The 24,298-nt window shown below is 44.9% G+C and overlaps 1 protein-coding gene across 14 annotated transcripts in view; it reads right to left on the reverse strand.

Moving 5' to 3' along the window:
• Positions 1 to 24,298, reverse strand: part of FBRSL1 (fibrosin like 1) — an 823,361-nt gene that overhangs the window by 417,632 nt on the left and 381,431 nt on the right. For 12 of the 14 annotated variants that reach the window (XM_056859860.1, XM_056859850.1, XM_056859859.1 and 9 more), the window contains exon 4: positions 17,182 to 17,217. The exons of the other annotated variants lie outside the window; for them this stretch is intronic. In XM_056859860.1, the coding sequence (XP_056715838.1) occupies positions 17,182 to 17,217 (36 nt within the window). The remainder of the gene's footprint in view (positions 1 to 17,181; positions 17,218 to 24,298) is intronic. 14 annotated transcript variants of the gene reach the window in all.

Here is a 24,298-nt window from a genome sequence, read left to right on the forward strand (position 1 = left end):
CAAACAGCTATCACTTAGTCATGTGAATTATACTGATTTATTCCCACTTCCAAGCCTGTCCCTGTTTGCAGTTTACCTAACACGATGCTAAACTTTGAAGGTGTTATTAGGAACACATCTGCAGTGTGCTGTAGGAAACTATAATTTTTTATTTTCTTTTTTTTGCTAAAGAAATGATGGTAACCTCTCTTTTTTGTGGGGGGGGGCACACCAGCTTTTAATTTTCTTTTTAAGTTGCAAACAAGAAGCAGGGACTGCCGGATTCAAGGTTTTACCTACTCAATGCAGAAAAGGCAGCAATTCCACCTGCAGCACGAATTGTATTACTCAGCATTTAAAACAAAACTGTGAAGCCTTGCTTTAGAACACTGGTACTTACTGCATGGCTCAGCAAGAGCCACATTCTCTATTACCATCAATCCACACAGCCACATAACGAAGAAGAAGAAGAAGAAGAAGAAGAAGAAGAAGAAGAAGAAGAAGAAGAAGAAGAAGGAGGAGGAGGAGGAGGAGGAGAAGAGGAGGAGGAGGAGGAGCAGCTGGTTTTTATATGTTGACTTTCTCTACCACTTAAGAAAGACTCAAAGCGGTTTACAATCACCTTCCCTTCCTCTCCCCACAGACCCCCTATGACAGACACCCCTCTTAACCACTACACCACACTGGCTACTATATACTCTGCGCACCACAACAGAAAGACAGTATATAAGTTATAATTGTTAAACATATAACTTTTTAAAGTGCTGGAATATCACTGAGTTTGCTACTAACAACTTACATTCACAAGGTTGTTATGGAACTCAGTGGTACATTATATCTACCCATGTATTATTTACTTTGCCCTGACCTGGATGGCCCAGGCTAGCCTGATGTCGTCAGATCTCAGAAGCTAAGCAGGGGCAGCCCTGGTTAATATTTGGATGGGAGACCACCAAAAAATACCAGGGTTGCTGTGCAGAGGAAGGCACTGGCAAACCACCTCTGTTAGTCTCTTGCTTTAAAATCTGTATTTTTCGGAAAGCCAGGGAGCTGCAACTTCTTCACCGCCTGCCCACCCCCCACTCCCACCCCACCAAGGATCAGATGCCCAACTTTGGGGGAAATTAGCTTTGCGCATGGATGCAGCTAGCATTCTTTGCTCATGTGCTCCCTGAAAACCTATTCTTTTAATCTTTGCTGCACAAATGGATGCAAAATCCCCTGCCTCCAGTGGTCCCTGTCCCAGATAGCTCCGCTTTTACTGCACGGTTGATTAGACTCACACAGTACACCATTTACCCTTTCCGTTCTACCCCAGCAGTTTAGGTTAAGGTCACTATCAAGTCCTCTGTTATTTTCTCCAGATTTAGTGAAACGAGGAGGGGGATTCAGTTGGGAGGGGAGAGCCAGAACTCGAAAACCAGGCACGCATGCCTCCCTCCCACCATGTTAATTTCTTCTGATGAGTCTGCCCCAGCATGGAGCGCAACAAACAAGCTGCAGCTGCTTTTGTGTCATCTGCAGGAAAGAAACTGGGTACCGACAACCTTTGCCTGGGTGGTCATAGCTCATGTTGACAACACGGACTTTGGACAGCAGGAAATAAAGGGGAGACACAAAGCCTCTACTAACCCCACCTGAGCCTGCTACAGAGGCAACATCAAACGCCGGGGCCAGCTTGCTGAGCAAGGAGGGATTTCTCTGCTTTTGCTTTTTCTTTAAAAAGGCTTTTGTTTAGAAAAGGGGGGAGAAAAAAAAGATTCAGCCGACAGGCAAGAGGGCAAGTAACTCTCCAAAGGAGATGCATGTCTGCAATACTACTTGACCACGGGTCAGCGTGGATTTGAGGCAGCTGTTAACCATGCCTTGCCTGAAGTAACAGCATATGGGAATCGACAAGAGTGCAGCGCTATCGCTACGCCATACCGATAACTGTAATTGTTGGAATAAGGCAAGTTTTCTAAGGTTTCTCTTCTCGCTAAGCAGTAAGGTAGGTCCTTCAGTTTGGGCGGGCGACTACAGAGAGAATGTAAGAGCAGTGCGGTTGGATCACACCAAGGGTCCATCTAGACTAGCATCCCGTTTACTGCAATGGCCAACCTCAAGGAAGGCACGGAGGCCAAAGCCTCTCTGCCGTCTTTTCCTCTCCAGCTAGGGTTGTTTACCTCCAGGTACTAGCTGGAGATCTCCTGCTATTACAACCAATCTCCAGCTGATAGAGATCAGTTCACTTGGAGAAAATGGCCGCTTTGGCAATTGGACTCTATGGCATTGAAGTCCATCCCCTCCCCAAACCCCGCCCCTCTCAGACTCTGCCCCAAAAACCTCCTGCCGGTGGCGAAGAGAGACCTGGCAACCCTATCTCTAGCAGCAGTTATTTGGAGGCATGCTGTTGCTGAACATGGAGATTCCAGTTAGCTGAAATGGCTAGCAGTCATTACTGGACCTAATTAATGCCCATTAATATATCATCATGGTTCTTTTCTCTTCTTTTGTGGCCTACTTTGGGGTTTCAGTATCTGTAGCACCTATCAGGAGATAGTTAAGCCATTTTTATTCCAAAACTTTTTGCCTGAAAAAGGCTCACATAGGTGGCCTAAACTGTAAACAGAAAGCAGTTTAAAAATTAATTAAAAACCCTCATCAGTAATACACGAACAGTGGTGCAGCCACAAAAATAACTGAATACCAAGAAGGATGACCATATTGGACATATCTTCATCTTAAACCAATCGGAAACTAGAGCAATATTGAACACAAGAACACACGAAGCTGCCTTATACTGAATCAGTCCCTTGGTCCATCAAAGTCAGTACTCTCTACTCAGACCAGCAATGGCTCTCCAGGTTCTCCGGTAGAGGTCTTTCACATCACCTACTTGCCTAGTCTCTTTAACTGGAGATGCCGGAGATTGAACCTGGGGCCTTCTGCATGCCAAGCAGATGCTCTACAACTAAGCCACAGCCCCTCCCCTATTGGTGGAAAGTACCACCAAGTTGCAGCTGACTTATGGTGCTCCACAGGGTTTTCAAAGAGAGATGTTCAAAGGTTGTTTGCCATCACTGAAAGCTCTATTCCACCCCTGTCCTATTCATTTGTGCTACCGCAGAGTGCCCTGTACTAAATTAAAAGCAAAATGTTTTGGATAAATACCAGGAAAAATAACCCGTTCTCTTACAATATGCTAGCTGTCAACGGTCTGAAATGTTTTGTTATGAGCGATTACACACTGTGCCACATGGTGCCTTACTGTGCTTGTGTGTGTGCATTTATATGCATGCCCACTAGAAAAGTTGTGCCTACGCACCACTCAAGAGGTTTGACATCTAGACACTCCAAGAGGGGAGCTAAAACCTGAAGAGGGATGATTCTGACAACCAAAAACTAGTAACGAAGGACAAAATAGGAAGTGATTTATTAGGTGCAAGTACCACAAAATAAGGACTGCCCCTGGTTACAGTCACAGTGTACAAGAGGGAAGAGGAGGAGGAGGAGGAGGAGGAGGAGGAGGAGGAGGAGAAGAAGAAGAAGAAGAAGAAGAAGAAGAAGAAGAAGAAAAGAAGAAGAGTTGGTTTTTATATGCCGACTTTCTCTACCACTTAAGGAAGAATCAAACCGGCTTACAATCACTTTCCCTCCCCCTCCTCACAACAGACAACTTGTGAGGTAGGTGGGGCTGAGAGAGTTCTAAGAGAGCTGTGACTAGCCCAAGGTCACCCAGCTAGTTTCATGTGGAGGAGTGGGGAAACCAACTCGGTTCACCAGATTTGCGTCCACCGCTCTTATGGAGGAGTGGCAAATCAAACCCGGTTATCCAGATCAAAGTCCACTGCTCAAAACCACCACTCTTAACCACTACACCACGCTAGCTCTCAGAGGCAGAGGCAGGAAAAGCAAACCAACTTCAGTGAATGAGCAACTCACCAGAACAACAGGTAACCGTCTACTATAAACATGAGTAGCAATTCAGATAAAGATGCAACACAATTGCTCTTCTTGGGTCAAGGCCCTCCTCCCAAAAGAGGGTCCCATCTCTCCAAGAATTCCAATGTCACCCGGTGTCTGTTCACATGACTTGCTACCCCTTCACACAGCCTTCCTATAAGTACAGTACTGCTTGCAAGACACTTCCTTTGCCTGGTCCTGGAAAACCATGAGCATAAAAACCATCTTGGCAAAAAACCAGAAGGGGGACCCTTGAGGGGCACAGCTCTTGGAAATCTTCTCTCTCTCCTCCAAAACCTCACACCCTTCATGTTCCTTTTGTGGTAGAAAGGGAATAGGGTTGCCAGGTCCCTCTTCACCACCAGCAGGAGGTTTTTGAGGTGGAGCTGAGGAGGGGGGAGTTTGGGGAGGGGAGGGACTTCAATGCCATAGAGTCCAATTGCCAAAGCGGCCATTTTCTCCAGGGGAACTAATCTCTGTTGGCTGGAGATAAGTTGTAATGGCGGGAGATCTCCAGCTGCTACCTGGAGGTTGGGGGAGAAATAGACACCACTGTACTAATATCAGGAGGATAAGGAACTCAGTACAGGAGCGAAGTGTATACAAAGTGCAAAAAACTTTATAAGCTACCAAAATGACCTAACAATACAGCTATACACACTATATACACTACCAAGCTGAAACATACAAGCTAAGACAAACAACGTGACTGTACAAGGTGGAAAAAAGTGTCAAAATGACACAGCTAATGTTCATAGAGTTTCTCTCAATTGTAGGAGAAGTGGTGTCCAAAGGATTTTCAACGAGGTTCGTTGTACAGTCGCGTTGTTTGTCTTAGCTTGTATGTTTCAGCTTGGTAGTGTATATAGTGTGTATAGCTGTATTGTTAGGTCATTTTGGTAGCTTATAACGTTTTTTGCACTTTGTATACACTTCGCTCCTGTACTGATTACCTGGAGGTTGGCAACCCTAAAAGGGAAATCTTTCCAAGCTATCGAGTTCAAGATGGGTTTAGCTTATTCCTTTTGCGGCAAACTTCAGCAACACATTCTCTGGGAGTCTTTGCTAACCTGCATTTGGCTAAGGGGAGCACATTTGCGATCAGTATAGATGAGATTCGTCTCTCCTTCCGAGCTGCAACTCCCAACCATTAAAATCATGTGGTTTTTTTTTAAACAAATCAGATACATGTCATATGCCAGCCGTGCCTTGAGGGTGTTTCAAGAGGAGTACAATGTCAGACAGGCTGCATTTGCATACGAACCTGTGGGTTTATGTAAATCAACGTCATCCAATCATGTTAGGCCATGTAAACAAAGGGGGAGGGCTGTTGTGTATCTGTTACTGCGGTAAGGAGAGTCTCTGAATCAGACCGTGTGCCAATGCCGCAAGACACAGAGACCGAGGTAGACACACTCATGGGGGGGGCAGTTAATCCCCCCCTACTTATTTATGACTTTGGGGACGAGTGAAAATTTATTGGACATTTGATGATAATTAAAAGCAGAGCACTCTTTAATTGGAAACAGTGGAGATTTTATTTGGAATAAGGGAGACTGGAACCATACACTAAAAATACGTTCCGTAAGACATGCGTGGAATTATAAGGCATGGTTGCTTTATAATTCCACGCATCTGTTTGCATAATGTACAAAACACACAATCTGACACTAGGTTTGGGATATGGCATTCTGAGCCTCTTTGCTTCGTACGTTTCTAGCTCTTGCGAAGTCCTGACCTGGATGGCCCCGGCTAGTCCCATCTCGTCAGATCTTGGAAGCTAAACAGGGTTGTGCCAGGTTACTACTCGGATGGGAGACCACCAAGGAAGTCCAGAGTTGCCACACAGAGGCAGGCAATGGCAAACCACCTCTAAATGCCTCTTGCCTTGAAAACCCCATGGGGGTCTCCATAAGTCAGCTGTGACTTGACAGCAAAAACAAACAAACAAAACATCTTGTGATTTCCACAAAAAGTCCATGGACAATGCAAGAAAGGTCCAGCGATAGCTAATAAACACAAATAGACCTCTCATGATCAGGGGGTGTGGTTTTCTCCTCCTAGCTGTTGCTTCCAGTGACCCTTATCATTTCTGGTACTCACCTCTGATCACCGCTTCCACATACTCTTTACCCTTAACACTTCACCCAATGCTTCAAAATTTTAGATAGCTGTACGAGTCTGTGGCAGGAAAACAACAGGGACTTGTGGTACACAGACACAGCCCAAATGTATCCAACGTTAAGTGCAGAGACCGTTCCCAACTGCCACTACGAACCAGAGCCTATCACTTTTTCAGATTATAAGCCTGAACCTCTTGGAGGCAAAGTTTTCACTATATATTCTGCATACAGAATTTGGATTTCTGCATGAGATTGGCCATGCTGGGTCAAATTAATGCCCCATCTAGTTCTGCGTTCTGTGTTGAGAAGAGCCCGATCAGGTGCCCCCCGTTTCTCCATTTCTCTCTCCAGAATCTGCATACCTGGCTAAGAGCTATGTGGTGGTGGTAGTGGTAAGTGCCGTCCAAAGACAGCTGACTTATGGCAACCGTAGACAAGAGACGTTCGGAGGTGATTTGACATTGCCTGCCTCTTTACTTCTACCTCTGCCCCACTTGCCCATTTGCACAACAATACCTTAGGCCTTTCATTCAAAAGGAAGTAAACCCCCCCCCAAGCGTGGGCAGTGGCACTTCTCACTCCTTGGAGAAGTGGGCAGCGCCTACCCATACAAAGCACAGAGCAGCTAAAAAATAACCCATACTTGACCACAGATAATCGCTCATAGCCACGTTTCAAGAGGCTTGAGCCTTTTTTCAAAATTTCTATACTCAGGCTCACAATGACAAAGAATGAGAACTGATTCCTTAATCCCCAGAAATCTACCAAATCCATCCATCCATCCATTTACTTTCAATAAGGTAAACAAGACAAAAAGCAATAGCAGCTGTGAGGCAAGTTTACAGTGATGGGGAAAAAAATACATATAGATGAACATTATCCTGAAACACGTTCCAGTATACTACAAAGACGATCCATTTATCAATAAACTTGCTTTTCTATATATTTTTGTTTTCTCTTGTATAATAAGCTAGCTTTGACATAAATGCGGCTGACCTTATCCGCCCAAGCCATTCTGATACTGTCGGAGCAATCACATTTTCTTTCAACTCTAAAGAATGGATACCTTTCTTGCACTTACGAGCTACACATCACCTTCAGATACCATCATAGGAGTATGGGGTAGAGTCTTGTTTTTTTGGGTGCAGAGTGGGATATGATAACCGGTTATGTCTCCAGTTAACATTTAAGATTTTTCTCCAACAAGCTTGATTTCATATCAACATGACACCTCAAAGACGAGCCTACTGTGCTGGATGTGAGCATGAAGGTGGCTTGCAAAGAGCTACTGGGTACCCAAGGTTGGGTGGGAAGAAAAATATATAAATAATGAAAATATAACTTATTAGAAGTGCTATGTCAAGATTAAAAGTATTTAAAAACATTAATACAGCCCAACGGCATTTCCTAAGGTTGATATCTATAACCACATGCCAGACGCGTTTCGGCCTATATGGCCTTCCTCAGTGGTCTATTTGAAACCAATAAAAAACATGCACATGTTCACAGATATATACACATATACAAACAATATAAAACAGGCCAGGCATGTAATAGGTTGTCTAAAAAATAGAATAATAATAATAGTCACTATGTATTAAGAAGCCAATTGTATAAATCTTAAAAAAGATGCTTGGAATTACTTACATAATATATTACCAATTACACAAATATCTGGTAAGATTGCCTCAAGTTGTTATGCAAAGAGCTATTTCGGTAGCTGCCCCCAGATCGTAAACCCGTCTCCTGTGGGGGCCCAACTCTATCCGTTTAACATTTCCATTTCCTTGTAATAGGACCACCATCAGTGAGTTTGACTGCATGTGTCATGAGAAATCTGGGTAAATTTAATATCATACGATGAGCTACCTGAACTGGATAACCCTGAAGACACACCCAAACCCAAGTCAGGCACGCATGCCTTAACTTCCGCAGCATGGAAGCCGCTGGTGATGCAGTTCTTCCCATTTAGAGTTGCCAACTTCCAGGAGGGGGCTGGAGATCACCCGGAATTACAACTGATTTCCAGACTACAGAAATTAGTTTCCCTGAACTAAATGGATGCTTTGGAGGGAGGACTGTATGGTATTATACTCAAATGAACTCCCTCCCCTCCCCAAACCCACCTTCCTCAGGCTTCAGGAACTTTCCAACCCAGAGTTGGCAACCCTATAAATCCGATAGACATACCTTATCCGATAGGCAACCTTAGCCAGCTCCAGGTTGGGAAACTTGGAGATTTGGGGGATGGAACCTGAAGAGGGCAGTATTTGAAGAGGGGAGGGACTTCAATGGGGTATAATGCCATAGAGTCCACCTTCCAAACTAGCCATTTTCTCCAGGTATCTCTGTTGCCTGGAGATCAGTTGTAATCCCAGGAGATCTGCAGCCACCACCTCCTAGAGGCTGGCAACCCTACCAAGGGTGTTTCTGGCTAGGGTTACCTATGTCAAGGTGGGGCTTTGAGTTCTCCTAGAATTACAACTGATCTTCAGACTCCAGAGATTAGCTCCTCTCGAGGAAACGGCACCTGTGGTGGTTGGACTCTGACATCACATCCCCGCTGAACTGCTCCCCTCCCAAAACTCCACCTTCCCCGGACACTGCCCCATGCCTCCAGAAACTTCCCAACCTGGGGTTGGCAGCCCTACATTCTGGAAATGTTCAAAAGCTGGCAGCCGTGTCGGCTGTTGGTGTGGCTTTTACATCCCACACTAGCAGCCATATTTGCTGCCTCCACCCATGTCACTACATATGACGGCACAGTCATAGCAGAATTCATAGGGTCGCCAACATCCAGATACTAGCTGGAGATCTCCTGCCATTACAACTGATCTCTAGCCGATATAGATCTGTTCACCTGGAGAAAATGGCCGCTTTGGCAATTGGACTCTGCGGCATTGAAGTCCCTCCCCTCCCCAAACCCCACCTTCCTCAGGCTCCGCCCCAAAAATCTCCAAGTATTTCCCAACCCGGAGCTGGCAACCCCAAGAATTCAGCCACATTGTAGAAGGTCCCGTATTGCTGGAAGTCAACCTATGTACCATATTCCAGCTCAATGCATCTCTTCTATTCTGCCCTTCTTCACTGGTATTTATCTGATTGTTAAAGGGAAATCAGTCTAAAATAAAAACAGGAAATACAATGAAGCCCATCACAGTGGACCCCCTCTAGACTAGCTCTGAAAGAAGCATTTTTCTCCCTAAAACTGCTAGAGAAAATTGCAGGCTGTCTTCTTTCACCTTTGCCAATTGGTGGAAATAAAGGTTTTCCTTCTCTTTATTAAAGCATCAAAGACATCACCCCCACACATGCACACAAGTCAAGGTAAGAGGGAATACTTGCATCCAATTAACAGAGTGTTTCTCAATGCCATGGCTGAGATACATTTCACCCCGTTCTCATCTGGTTCTTTCTTGGCTAAGTCCATTGTGGTCTCATCCAAAGGAATAAAAAGACTAACAAGGATTACAAATCTTGCGGTCTGTATCCTGCCTTTGCCAACACTACATGCATCATGTCATGGTGGGGTGCAAAATTCTAACACTGCACTTGTTTTCCATGTCTGTTGGTGAACACAGCTTTGTGGGGGCATGTGTGTTATGTGTACTTTGTGCACAGCCAAAATGAAATTAAAATCAATTCCGTGCCAGGGAAATTCACATTCTGCAACACGAATAAATCACACAGATGAAGACATTTGCATACAACAGCTTGCTTTGCTCCACTGCGAATCAGATCCAGGTTTTCAAATATCTGTGACTGTTTTGCCAATGACCGGGGCACTGAAGGCTGGAAAGGCACAGAAACCAGGTGGGTATAGGTGGGCAAGGGCCAGAGAATAATAGCCATAGGGGAAAACTGAAGTGTTGTAAGGGCACCAAAGCCTTCCTTCCCCCTACCCAGATTACACACCTGCTAGACTACCTCATAACATAATGTAATAATTATTGACTCCTAGAATACATCCTGGCATCTCCTCTGATCTGGACTCTCACCTGGAGAACCGGGTTTGATTCCCCACTCCTCCACACGAGCTAGGGAGGCTAATCTGGTAAACTGGATTTGTTTCCCCACTCCTTCACATGAAGCCAGCTGGGTGACCTTGGGCAAGTCACTCTCAGCCCCACCTACCTCACAGGGTGTCTGTTGTGGGAAGGGGAAGGTGAGTGTAAGCCGGTTTGAGTCTGCCTTAAATGGTAGAGAAAGTCAGCATATAAAAAACACTACTACTACTACTACTACTACTACTACTACTACTACTACTACTTCCTCTTCCTCCTCCTCCATAGGCTCATCTCAGGATCAGAATCCACCACAAGTCTTAGTGAAAAAGGTGGACTATAAAAGTAAATAAATACCTCCAAACCTCCAGTTGTCTGATCTCTTCTGTATCGTATCCCTTAAAAATCACCACCTATAATGACACTAGTGCCCTGACCTGGATGGCTCAGGCTAGCCTGATCTCAACAGAGCTCAGAAGCTAAGCAGTGTTGACCCTGGTTAGTAATTGGATGGGAGACCACCAAGGAATGCCAGGGCTGTTGTGCAGAGGAAGACAATGGAAAACCACCTCTGTTAGTCTCTTGCCTTGAAAACCCGACTGGGTTGCCATAAGTCGGCTGCTACTTGACGGCACTTTACACACACACTCACACACACACACACACACACACACACACACTGATAGTGGGGCAGAAGAAGACTTGTGACATTAATCCAACTTTTTTTACAGTTCAAACTTTCCTACACTTGTAATCTTCAGACTTCATAGCATGGGGCTAGTTCTGCTGAAGTTGACAAGGCTCTACTGAAGTCTCAACACCACAGACTTCTACCTAATTTAACATGGAATGTCCGATTCCCCAGATTAAAAAATGTCTCTTGATGGCACCAATGGGCAGGCAGGAAGTTTTCAAAGGCTGAGCTGCGGTTGATATTTTACAGTGACAAGCAATTCAGCGGGCACCACTTGCCAGATTAATTTTGTTGTTTTCTGTCATCGCTTGTAAAAATACTGCTTTGGGCTCAAACAAAATAGAAGGATGTCATCATTGAGCTTGCTTTTGTTCCAGCGGATGTCCAGGGACAACATGGTTCATCGACTCTGTATTTAAGACATTAAAACTTTGTGTACAGCTGTGCCCTCGGCACTGAGAGCTCCAATTAGAATCCATTTAAAAATCCACATATTAATGTATAATTAAGTAATCAGCTATGTAATTAATCCATTAATGTTGTTCTACCCTAATGCCTCGTGGTTTGTTTTCTGTATTTTTCTTTCATAATGGAGTTATCTTTTTAAGGTTGGTGTGATTCAAGGGCTTACAAGGCAAGTGTTTTTTGTTTGTTTTTTTGCACATGAATGTTGAGGCCTCTGATCTCCTCTTGATGCACAACACAATTGACAAAAGGCTGTTAACAAGGTATTCTCACATACGTGCTTAAATAAAGTCACAGAGGATAATCTCTTAACCACTATAAATGTGTTGGCATTCCACTTCTCCCGCAAAAATCAGCTGCTGAACTGCTTAAGAGACAGAGGCTTGCTACATTCACAGACATGCCCAGGCATACTGTTGAACGGTGAATTGGTAGCAAAATAATTGCTCTTCCATTCTGTTGTTCACACAAAGCTCGTGAACAGACTTTGTTCTCGAGACTTACTGTCTGAAGCGACGCCTTGCCAATTAATTCCACAAACAATCCTGAGATCACAATGTTCCAAACCAATCAAAATAAATGTACACCCCTGCATTCCATTTCTAAATGCATTCATGCAAAAGCAAGCCCAGCTGATAGTAATGGAACTCATTTGCCACCTTCAATAAGGATAGGAGGAATTTTGTAAAATGTAAAATTCCATTTTAAGTGGAATTTGCTTCCCCAGTGAGCCCTGACCAGCATGGCCCAGGCTAGCCTGATCTCGTCAGATCTCAGAAGCTAAGCAGGGTCAGCCCTGGTTAGTATTTGGATGGGAGACCACCAAGGAATACCAGGGTTGCTGTGCAGAGGAAGGCACTGGCAAACCACCTCCTTTAGTCTCTTGCCATGAAAACCCCAAAAAGGGTCGCCATAAGTCGGCTGCAACTTGAAGGCACTTTACACACACATGGCCCAATGAGCACCATTGCTGGTGTTTCGTTTTGTTTTTTTCCCCATGCTAGGTCTCACCCCCAGTACCAATGCACCCAAAAGATGAGAGTTTAGGGGATACGGAACCTATCAAGGATACTGAACCTATCAACCGATTAGGCACATGGGTTCTCAACAAGGGGAGAATTCCCCACTAGGGGGGAATTTTAGGGTTCCGGGGACGACAGCGACTGGGAACACTATTCAGCAAAGTGTGATGTCCTGTAGATTATGTACAATCTGTAAAATTGTAGTTTGGTTTTAATTTTGAGTTAGAGTGGGAAGGGGGGAATTATATTCTGAACAATGGTGAAAGGGGGAATAGAGCAAAAAAGGTTGAGAACCACTGGATTAGGGGATACTGAACCTATCAATGAATGGAGGCAACTGAACAGGAGAAAGAGAATACCAGGAGGAAAAAGCAGGTTCTGCTCAAATAAAGTCAGCCTCAGGTTGGTGCTCCTTAAGATAGCCCATATGTTTGACATCTCAGACCCTGAAGGGCCAGGCCCCTGTTTGGTACGTGTGAGGGCCGAGTGTTTATACAGCCCTTGAAGCAAAGTAGGTCTGCACAAGCTCAGAGACACAACCATTGATGTTATAACTGAGTTACTACTTCACATGTTCCAGTGCGGAGCATTCCCAACAACTCTGGGGTCTAATCCTCGGCTTAAATTAAAGCTCATGCGTGAAAGAAAGGATTGTTTGTGTGTGTGTGTTTGTTGTTGTTGCAATACAGGCTACAAAGTGGGGTGGAAGCACATCACTTCTTTTCCTTGGGGTCTCCCAGTTTCTTATTTCACAAACCTTCTAATCTCTCAAGGATGAGTGAACCCTGTATTACAGAAGCCACCTCCTATTCATAGCACAGATATTCTGCCATTCTTTCATTATGAAACTCAACTTCCCTTCCCCCCCCCCCACACACACACAACAGGCACCTTGGGAGGAAGGTGGGGCTTAAAGAGTTCTGAGAGAACTGTGACTAGCCAAAGGTCACCCAGCAGGCTGTGGAGGAGTAGGGAATCAAATCCGGTTCTCCAGATTAGAGTCCACTGCTCTTAATCACTACACCATGCTGGCTCTCTTACAGTTCTCTGGAGTTTTCCTACCCTGGCAGTGACCAGGTCCAGACCTGACTGGCTTGTGTAAGGCTCGGTATCACGTGTCTTACAGCTGTCTTGAGAAATCAGCAATGTACTTATCTAACAGCGATCCATCAGCCACTATGAGGATTACTGATGATGAAATAAATGATATCGGAGCTCCAACGGCTTTCAGATAAGCAATCGTGTATTTCTACATGCTCATTTGCTCAGCATATCAAAAGGAACTTCTCAGAAAGGGGGGATAAAAATTCCTGGTCTATGATTAATTAGCACTGGGCTAGTGGCAAGGCCTTTGGCCTTTTTCCATTAAGCTATTGAATCCAGAAGCAAATAAGTGATTTGCAAACAGAGCTTTCAGATAACAGAACGTGACTCACACTGTTCTGTAGTATAACTATCCAGCATGTATTCTTTATTGTGCTTTACAGGTGGGATGCAAAGTAGAGGAGCTTTCTTTTACCCGCCCACTTTGCCGCAAGTCCAAAGGAGTACTACCATTATAGATGGATTCAGCCATTCAGACATATAGTGAGAAACCCATTGCAATTGCTCTGCTTTGCATACAGGCTGACATTTGGAGCTGGAGCAAACAAAAGAAAAAAAATGTTTTCAATGCAGGAGATAAGCTTGAATGCTTACCTGACGTACAGTATATATTAAAATTCCCATGAGATGCAAATCAGTGGACTCTCTCAGAATCCAAAATCCTGTGAAAACCTTTAAACGCAAACTTAGCAGTTGAAGTTGGAAAGAGGCTGCGTTATGACCAGCCGCTGGACCAATACAAACAGCTTAAAAACTGGCAATCCAAAAATGTGTGCCTTGAGTTGCAAAAATACAAACCTTCACCAAAGGCAGCATTTGCCACAACACTACTGTCAATTAGAAATGCTAAAGGGATTAAGAGTTCTCTTTCTTTTTTCCGTCTGGCAGGGAACTTAATTTAAAGCTTCAGTGGAAGTAGTCAAAAAAAGATAGGACTTGTCTGAGGCTATAGGGAAGCCAGCTTTGGATTGCTTTGCTAGGTTATGCTTGATTCTCCTCCTCACTTTCGCGTTTTTGTTGGGGGTTTTTTGAAGAAGAAAAAATGCCTAGGGGTTGTGCTGGAAATGGGGACTCAGAAACACGAAACATTCCAACTTCATTTCAACATCGAATCTAGCCTTGTGTTATCGTAGGGCAGTTATGATTTTTCATCCCCAAAACAATTTCCCACAGTAAACACACGAGCTATAGGTAAAAGAGACTGCGGTTTCACTGCCGACTGTACACAGAATCACAGAATACCATTTTGTTTTAGTCTTGCAGCAATACTTCACTTTGCAGTAGGTTTGTATTTGCTGATTGAAGATTTATTGGCCTTTTACAAGAAAAAACACCCACACCAGAACTGCACGATAATTGCTGTTTATCATGGTGACGAACCTTCAAAAGAGGGTGGAAAGACCTTTACGAACATGGCTTTATCACAGAGATTTTTGGGCAAGTCAAAATCTGCAAGTCAGAATACCTTTGAACCGAGACAGTTTGAGCAACGGCTGTCCAGGATCCACCCCACTGTAACTTTTCTAGGAAACCATCCTGTGCTGTTCAAACCAGTCCAGCACAACACTTTCTGATTCTTCTAAAGATAAGACTACATATGCTGAATCATCTAAGGGTCAAAATAGCACAAGGATATGTGATTTGATCTCCCAACATGTACTTTTAACCTTAAAAAGCAACAGCAGTGGTGGTGGGGAGATTTGGATCAGGGCTGTACTAGGGAAGCGGAGGTGGTGATAACCGCTCCCCACTCCACATAGTTTCTCTGATAAAGATCCCCCAGCTGTCATTTGCCTGGAAGAAGGGAAAAGACAGGCGTATGTAGTACACTTTTCCCCCTTTCACATAGCTACTCAGGGGGTTTCTGTTAATACATTCACCCTGCCCTGTTTCCTTAAGCCACTCCTGTCCTGATCCATGTTGCCCCCCCCGCACATGATTGCTTTTTAAAGTTCATGTCAGATATCTGATCATAGATCCTGAACAAAACATGTAGTTTGCCCGTAAACCAATCTAACTGGGGCTTCAAAACATTTAATATATTTAATGCATGAGATGTTATATTATAAACCCAGTTTCTCCTTCAAATTGCTTCTTGTTAAAATGTAACACTCTGTATGTTAATCACCATCTTTTTTTAAAAATTAAAATAAATAGCAGTTCAGGCTATAGTAACGGCTGTTGCTATCTGCGATGCCTTCGGAGCAGCAGCTTCAGACCAAAGCAAATTGAAATAAAGATAACCACATACAGCGCATTCCTGAGATTCGGCGTGGGGGCACTGTGGGGAGGAGGAGCCACAGTGCCGCCTCCTAAAGCTGTTCCCCGCATGCTGGAGGGGGAAAGCCCTTTAGCGGCTTTTTTTGTAAAACGGGGCCTTTTCGCCCCATAGAGAAAAGTGAGGCTACGCCTGCTAAAGAGCAGGTGCAGCTTCGCTTTTCTGTGCTCCAGCGTTCACGGGGCGAAAGGGGACAGGAGGCTGCCTAATGGTAGCTCCTCCCCCCGCCCCACCCCGGGAACGCCTCCCAGAACGCCGGCATGGCCTTTTATGCTGGTGGGACCCCAGCAGAAGGTCCTGAAGGTCCCGCAGGCGCAGCTTTGCTCTTCTCTGCGCTGGTGTTCACGGGGTGAAAGGGGACAGGAGGTTGCCTAACGGCCTCCCGGGATGCCAGCATGGCTTTTTATGCCCAGATCATAGAATCATAGAGTTGGAAGGGACCACCAGGGCCATCAAGTCCAACCCCCTGCACAATGCAGGAAATTCACAACTACCTCCCCCCCTCCACACCCCTAGTGACCAGAAGATGGCCAAGATGCCCTCCCTCTCATCATCTGCTTAAGGTCTTAGAATCAGCATTGCTGACAGATGGCCATCTAACCTCTTCTTAAAAACCTCCAGGGAAGGAGAGCTGACCACCTCCCGAGGAAGCCTGTTCCACTGAGGAACCACTCTGTTAGAAAATTCTTCCTAATGTCTAGACGGAAACTCTTTTGATTTAATTTCAACCCGTTGTTTCTGGTCCGACCTTCTGGGGCAACAGAAAACAACTCGGCACCCTCCTCTATATGACAACCCTTCAAGTACTTGAAGATGGTTACCATATCCCCTCTCAGTCTTCTCCTCTTCAGGCTAAACATACCCAGCTCCTTCAACCTTTCCTCATAGGACTTGGTCTCCAGACCCCTCACCATCTTTGTTGCCCTCCTCTGGACACGTTCCAGGTTCTCTACATCTTTCTTAAATTGTGGTGCCCAAAACTGTACACAGTAGTCTAGCTGAGGTCTAACCAGAGCAGAGTAAAGCGATACCATCACTTCGCGTGATCACTTCGCATGATGCCGGCACGGGGGGCCCAAACGCTGTCACAGCGCCTCCCTGGCCTCCTAAGGGCTTTCGCCCTGGAGACTCAGGAATGAGCTGTCAGTCTTTTTATTTGGAGTCGGATGAGCTCTGTATGGACTGATGCTATGGTTAAATATGCTTACTTTCAAACACTTATAAAGATACAGAATACTGGGAAAAATCGAACACCAAGAAAAAAGAATTGGTCTTACTCAGCCAAAAGTTAACAGTCTGTATTCTACAACTATGGACTTTGATTTGTAAGCTCCATGCGTGGAGGAACCGAAAAGAGCAAAAAATTTAGAAGCTCCGAAAATAAATTGTTTAAGGCTCTTGCATAAAGAAAGGCGGTTTAGAGTGACGACTGCCATTCCTCCAAAGCCCGTTTTTCACGATCGGTATTTCCCTCGGCGTCCGGGAACTCACCACAGGTGACACGTGCCTTCAACAATCAAAACAGCAACAGAAGCGAAATAGAAGAATCAGCAGTAAGGTGACTTACCGAATAGCCTTTTCCAGAAAGCGACTGAGCAGAACTCTGTGGGAAGGAATGGGATGCCGGAGTAAGTAACAAAGGAAGTTGCGCATAATGCCACAAAGGAAGGGGGGGAAATTAAGGTGAGCTTTCCCTCCTACATGCAATAACCAAGTGCTGTTTCCCATATAACTCTTCTCAAGATACAGAAGTGCTCCTGGTCATTGGTCCTTCACCTCTAGTAACAAATGGGGACAGCTGAGCAGAAATAAGCATTAACCCATACAAATGTTCCAGATAAGTAAATGAATACAATAAAATAAACCCTTCAACACACAAGGGCATGAGAAGCTACCATATAACAATTTAGAAGACTGGTCCATCTAGCCAAGTAACTGTGTACCCTTAGGGGCAGCAGCTCTCTGAAGTCTTAGACATTGGTCTTTCCTAGCCAACTTAAGATGCCAGGTATTGGACCTTAAACACTGTACCCACGTTGTGGACTGGCATGCCTGCGGATGCCAGAATTCTTCAGGAGGGCGTTTTTATCAACAGCAGAGGGTGGTAGTAAAATGGAATTGTTGAAGAGGGTGCTTTTATGAAGGGAAGAAGACTGTAGTCTATTGTACTGTTTACTGTATTACTTTTTTAGCTTTTACTGCATTTTTTTCTAACTTTTGTAGTCCAGTTTTTGCACTGTGTATAGTACGTTATGTCTTAAACTTTTCATTTGCACCGTTTTCTAATTTGTCCTATTGCATAGTTTACGGTATGTCTTATACTGTTTTCTTGCATTATTTTTATATTTTTGAAATCTGCCTGGAGTCTCAGGTAGACAACAAATAAAGAAACAATAGGCATATTCTCTGTCACCCTCTGCAAAGCCATTTGTGGTTTGCTGGCTGATTAACCACCAGGGGAGATGATCAGGATATAAAGAGCTACACACAGTCAAATACACGGACTCCACATAAGTCAAGATGCAAGTATTTTAATAAATAAATGCAACCTTGTTCCCTCTAACCCAGTACCGCCTCTTCTGACTGGTAGTTCTTCTCCAGGGTCTTTCCTAGCCCTGCTATCCAAGATTCTTTAAATGGAGACCTGGGACCTTCTACCTGCTTCTATAGTTCTGACCACATCTCTGTTGAAGCTCTTTCCATGTTAAATTGTGCAATCCTTATAGAACCTAATCTGTACTGACGCCTGAAGCAGACCCACATCAGTCACTCTGAACACAGTCAATCTGACCCATGCCTCAACCACTGAACTTGCTTAATGCTGGCCCACCACTTGGCTGTTGGATTGACACTTGGATTGTGCCTGTTCTGGCTTGGAATTGGCTATTGGTCAAATTGCAAAACTAGGAGGGAGCTATTGTCTTGATACTTGTGGTGCTTTTATTGATATGGCTTCTGCATATCTACTTTGGATGGTTTTATTATGAGCTACTCTGAGCCGACAGCAAGAAGAGTGGTTAAACTTTACCAATGGGAGGCACAAGAATGATACCTGAAAGAGTCAAATATGAGGACCATCAGTTCCAGATACAAGGACACCAGATGTGTGGTTTCTAATCAATAAATCAAACATCCATCCACATGATGCTTCCTCTACCATCTTACGTTAATGGTGCCATTTCATAATAATTGGTTCAGGGGACAATGACGACAGATGTCAACACAACAAACCGAGGAATCAAGTGCATGTTCCATCAGAATCGCCTATACAGTTGCCATTCATACAGTGATAGCTGAGAGGAAGCAACACCTACTTAGACGTGCCTGTGGCAACTTCTGCATAGAGTTTTTGGTGAAGGTAGGGTTGCCTACACCAGACTGGGAAATTCCAGGATATTTGGGAATGAAACCTGGGGAGTGCAGGGTCTGGGGAGGGGAGGAGCCCAGCAGAGTATAATGCCACAGACCCCATTTTCTTTAGGGGAATTAATACCTGTGGTTTGGAGATCAGTTGTAATTCCCGGAAATCTTGTTAGATTCAAGTCCAGTAAGGACTTTAGAGACCAACTGTTCTACTGCAGACCAACATGGCAACTATTTTTTCATGGACAACAGATTTATCTATGGCAATTAGCCATGATGACTAACTAGAACCTCCTGGTTATTTATTTACTTCGTCTTACTGGAACTCAAAGCGGATCAGACTATTCAGTGTTCTTCTCAGTATCAGTTGCAGGACGGGGAGGCAGAAATGGGGGAGGGCTTTGGCCTCCATAACCTGCTTTGTAGGCCTTCCAAGAACATCTGGTGGGACACTATGGGAAAGTGAATGCTGGATTAGATAAACCACTCTTGACTCAGCAGGGCTCTTATGCTCCATCATGTGAACCCCCACCTGCAATCTGAAGTGGTACGTGCTAGAAACAGACCTAGCGCTTCCGTGAGAACAATACCAAAGCTCTGTACATGGGTGAATTGCATCTGTGCTCAAAGCCCCACATGTCAGTGTCCCCCAAGGGTTTGTTTGCCTTCTAGTCTAGGAGACTGAGATATCTGGAAAATGTTAACCCTTGTAAAGATTAGTACCCTGAAGCAAATATCTTTATTTGTTTGTCTTTACTTTATCCGTTTTATGGTGTAAAACTATTAGCAGTGAACAGGAAGCCGATGGTAAAAGAAAAACCATGTCAACATAGTTTATTGCTGGTTGGACCTCTTTAAAGCTATTAAAGCAAACTCTCGGGCCCAACATATAACCATACAAGGTCCATTGTGCAGCTATTTACAGATCAACTGTTAATGCAAGATTTCCATTACCTCCGTTCTGTCTCTGCTTTACAACATGGCAGTGATCCAAATGTTTATTGATTTTGTCATATTCACGTTGTTGAAACGGACATGGTTTTCTGTCATGCAAGGAAGAGGAACTGCGATCTCTCTTGCACATGATAGACTATTCTTGTTGATTACGATAAGCCAGGGAGATTAAAGGGGGAGTCAGCTCAAGCAAGCAGCTCTTTAACTTCGTTCGATTGCCGCTCAACCTGAAACATGGGTTGAAGAGAAAGGCAGCACTGGAAGCGTGCGCCCTTTTCAGATGTCACATCCGCATATACCAAAATGCCAACAACCGCATGTAGATCCACTTGATATGCACATTGCCATGTTGATTGAGCAGGAACATTGCATGTATTTACAGCTTCAGTACATGCCACAACCCCCCCCCCCCTGATTTTTCAGGGTTCTGGTTTGCATGTACTGAAGCTGTATGTGAATGCAAAATACATATCGCTCCATTTAGACAATGTGCCCCCCACCTCAGAGTGAGAAAGGGGCATGCCACATATTTTTCTGTGGACCTGAGTACCTAGTAAGCATTCTACGGATTTGGGAAACCTGAATCAGCTATGAAACAAGCACCCTGTTATTTCTGCTCAAGCTATGTATCTGTAACTCCAGTCATCGTTCCTCCCAAGGAAACTAACAGGATTCCTGAGCTCTTTGGCTGAAAGAGCTCAGGAGGCAAAAAAGGGGCTGTGCCGGCATAAGAGTTGCCCAGACGCTGGTGGGAAGTCCCGGATGCTGCCATCCCCACGCTGCTCTGGTAGCGCAGCCCAGGGACACCGGCACAGCCTTGCGCCGGCATGCAGATGGCGCACTTCCATGCGCTGTCCCCAGGAGGGTGGTCTCGGGGCGTTCCTGGGGTGTTCCAGCGCTGGGCGGGGGAGGAGCTGCCTTTAAGCAGGCTCCAAAGCCCTTTCGGGCCGGGAATGCCCCTTTTTTATTTTGGCGAGAACCCTATGTAGGGTTGCACAGATTTTCCCTGCCACTAGGAGGTTTTGGCCCCGGGGTGGGGTGGGGGTGGAAACCTCCTATGACTGGTGCAGCCATTCCACTCAGGAATGCGCTGTCTCTCTCCAGCACAAAACCTCCAGCATTTCAAGGTCAAGATAACCCATGCCAAGTCTGTACCTATAGTTCTAGAAATAATGGATGCCCACACTATTGTTGTATGCTGCATGCCAACGTCCTCTCTCTCCTCCTTGGATGATGACCTTCTAATTCAAATCTCATAGCAGATTGGCATTTTTAGACGTTTGTATCTCTTTGAGCTGACATTTTAGAGCCACACTACATAGCATGCACATCGGATTTCCTGATGTTTTTACTTGAAAGCAGCCACCAGGAAGAGGAGAAGTTGAGTTGGAGCAGCACTTCAAGGAGAGGGAAGATTTCGGTTTTCCCCATGCCCTTTTCTAGTTTAAACCCCTCCCCCATAGTTTGATTCATGGGGGGAGGGGAAACACAGGTATGTGGAAGGAAGGAACAAAATTAATATACATGTACATGTTGTATTGTAACGCTAACAATCGTTTGTATGTTGTCACTACATGATACTATAATGCTGTCGTGTTACAAGTTAAACCTTCTAGGTGGCATTAGCTCAACTCACAAACGAGAAGACATCCCCAGAAAATTGTTGTCTTCCATTCATTGTCCATGGTAGAAAAGAAGAAAGCTCTCCAATTTTGTGGAATGAAACTGCATTCATTGTACACAGATCAGTAACCAGAGAGTGGCACATGTAATGTAAAAAGCTCAAGTGCAGCAGGAGGCATTTTTCCTCTGTGTGGGTTCCCAACGCACACACAAAACCCAAAACCATGTGGCGTATGAATAAGGGTAGCAATTTCAGGTGGGCCTTTGTGTAAACTCGAACACTTCCTTCAAAGCACAGCTCTGACACAACAGCACTAGCAAGCACAACTTCCCACTGCATGAGAACAAAGAGGCACTCGCAGGACTGCAAAACGCCAAAAAGGAAACTCGAGTTTTGTTGTAGTGATATTTCCCCCTTAGAACAGTCAGGAGCAGTCCCTGTGTGTATGGAGAAGGGGAGGAATTCATACGGCTTAAGAGTGCTTACAGGGACTCTAGACACAATCCCGTTTTGTTTGAAGGCATACTTTTTATTCCTTTTCTGTTCTGGACCTCCCAAGAACCTTTGCAAGTCAAAGCTGGCTGGCAGCACTGGGACAGTTGGAGCGGTGAGCAAAGCTTCATAGAGTCATGTGTATACCTGGAAGTAAGTCCCATCAAACTCAGTGCAACACAATGGTCGTTTATGCGTGGGAGTTTTACCTGAGGTTCATTGCTCACTGGACCCACACTTTCCTGTTGGGAATCGATGCACCAGCAGTCTTTAAGCTCAAACCAAGGCCCCGCCCCTTTAAATGCTGCTTGGCTTACATTGTAGAGAGAAAATCCCCCCCAAACCCAACTGCCGCATAAAAAAAGCATTTTAAGAACAAAAAACAAAGCAATATGAAAGGAAGCATTCTTCTGCTCAGAAAGAGCTTCTAGGAAGCAGGAAGTATTTGAATCCCCACCTCTTTACATGCTGCTTTGTAATTGGCTGTGATAGAAACCAAGCTTGTGTGGCCCGCACTTTGCCTTATGCACGGGATTTCACCCGTGCTGAGATGGAAGGAGAGGGAAGAGTCGGGTTAAGAGAGGCATGGGAAGTCCCGGGACTTGTGAGGGCTGGCAGCGGGGTCATCTCTAATGGAGGGAAACCTCATGCATAACTCCAAGGAACAACCGAGACAGACCGGGGGCGAAAGTGAGTGAAGGTACCCATGCATAAACAACCAACGTCTGTTTACATGACCAGGACTGGGTAAAAATGGGACGGGGGTCAGGGGAAGAGCAAGGGGACAAAAAAACCTAGCCTTTGCTTCCAATAAATGCAAGATGTGATGTGTGTTGAAAGACCGAAAATTGGCACAATGCTTCGTAACACATGTTAAGCTTTCTCCGGAATTTCCAGAAGTAACAGATGAATATATTCTCCCTGTTTAAGATTAACATTTCTTGGAAGGGAACATTGGATGCTTTTCTTTTGAGCAAAAAGGGTTGTTGTTGACATAAAGCTAGTAAAATTGGTGAGCTCTTGGGAGCTAGTTCTTTAGATCCTTTCCAATAGTTGGGCTGAGACAGCAAATATTCCTTCCAGAAGAGCTGAAAACACATTTCTCATTTCACATCCTATGCCCTTGACAAGTTTTGAAAAGAAATGTATACTTGAGTTACACTGAAGCTAAAAAAAAAAGTGCTGGCAGGGAGGACAACTCAAATTATAAGCATGCTCCGAGTGGGAAAGAGTTGGAAAATTATTCTTATGAGCACTGACCAGATTCACCTAGCATGAACAAGACCTGTGACATGGTTCATACACAATCTAGTAGTTTTGGTCACATCCACACTTCCAGAAGAGCATGCTTGCAGTAAACTACCACTACGTTTACTGATGAGGAAAATGTTTGTCTATGATCCGGGCCTACAACACCTGAAAAGCGGTCCAGAATATTCAAAGCAAATGTTTCCTCCCATGCTAGCACTGCAATGGAACCACCACTCAAGACATAAGGCCGAATGTCAGAATACTGATCTATCTAGCTCAGTATTGCCTACTCTGGCCGACAGCAGTTCTCCAAGGTCTCAGGCAGAAAAATGTCTTTCCCAATTCCTGCTACCAGAGTGCCTTTCACTACACATGCCCAGCATCAAACCGAGAAATTTACACACAAACAGCTCTTCCGCTGACCTTCGTAGCTTCTTCCAAATGCGTTCTTACCGCTCATGAACACACATGAAGCTGCCTTATACTGAATCAGACCCTTGGTCCATCAAAGTCAGTATTATCTACTCAGACCGACAGTGGCTCTCCAGGGTCTCAGGCTGAGGTCTTTCACATCACCTACTTGCCTAGTCCCTTCAACTGGAGATGCCGGGGATTGAACCTGGGACCTTTTGCATGCCAAGCAGATGCTCTACCACTGAGCCACAGCCCCTTCACTGTAAAAACTTATGAATCTGCCTTCCAGTGAGTCTAGCCATTAGCTTAGTGTCTCCTCCGCTGTCTGGTAGCAGCTCTTCAGGCCAAGGAACGTCTTTCCTGACATCTGCTATCTGAGGCCCTTTCACTAGAGATGCCAACTGAACCTGGGGCTTTCTGTATGCAAGCAGGTCCTCTAGTATTGAGGTGCAAGCCCTTCCATAGCCCCTCTTTAGACCGACCACATGAAGATGCCTTATACCAAGTCAGAAAATCAATCTACCCAGCTTAGCATGATCTAAGTCTGACTGGCAGGGGCTCTCCAGGGTCTCAGGTAGAGATCTTT

The sequence above is a fragment of the Euleptes europaea genome, chromosome 13 (genome assembly GCF_029931775.1).
Source record: "Euleptes europaea isolate rEulEur1 chromosome 13, rEulEur1.hap1, whole genome shotgun sequence".
NCBI lineage: Eukaryota > Metazoa > Chordata > Lepidosauria > Squamata > Sphaerodactylidae > Euleptes > Euleptes europaea.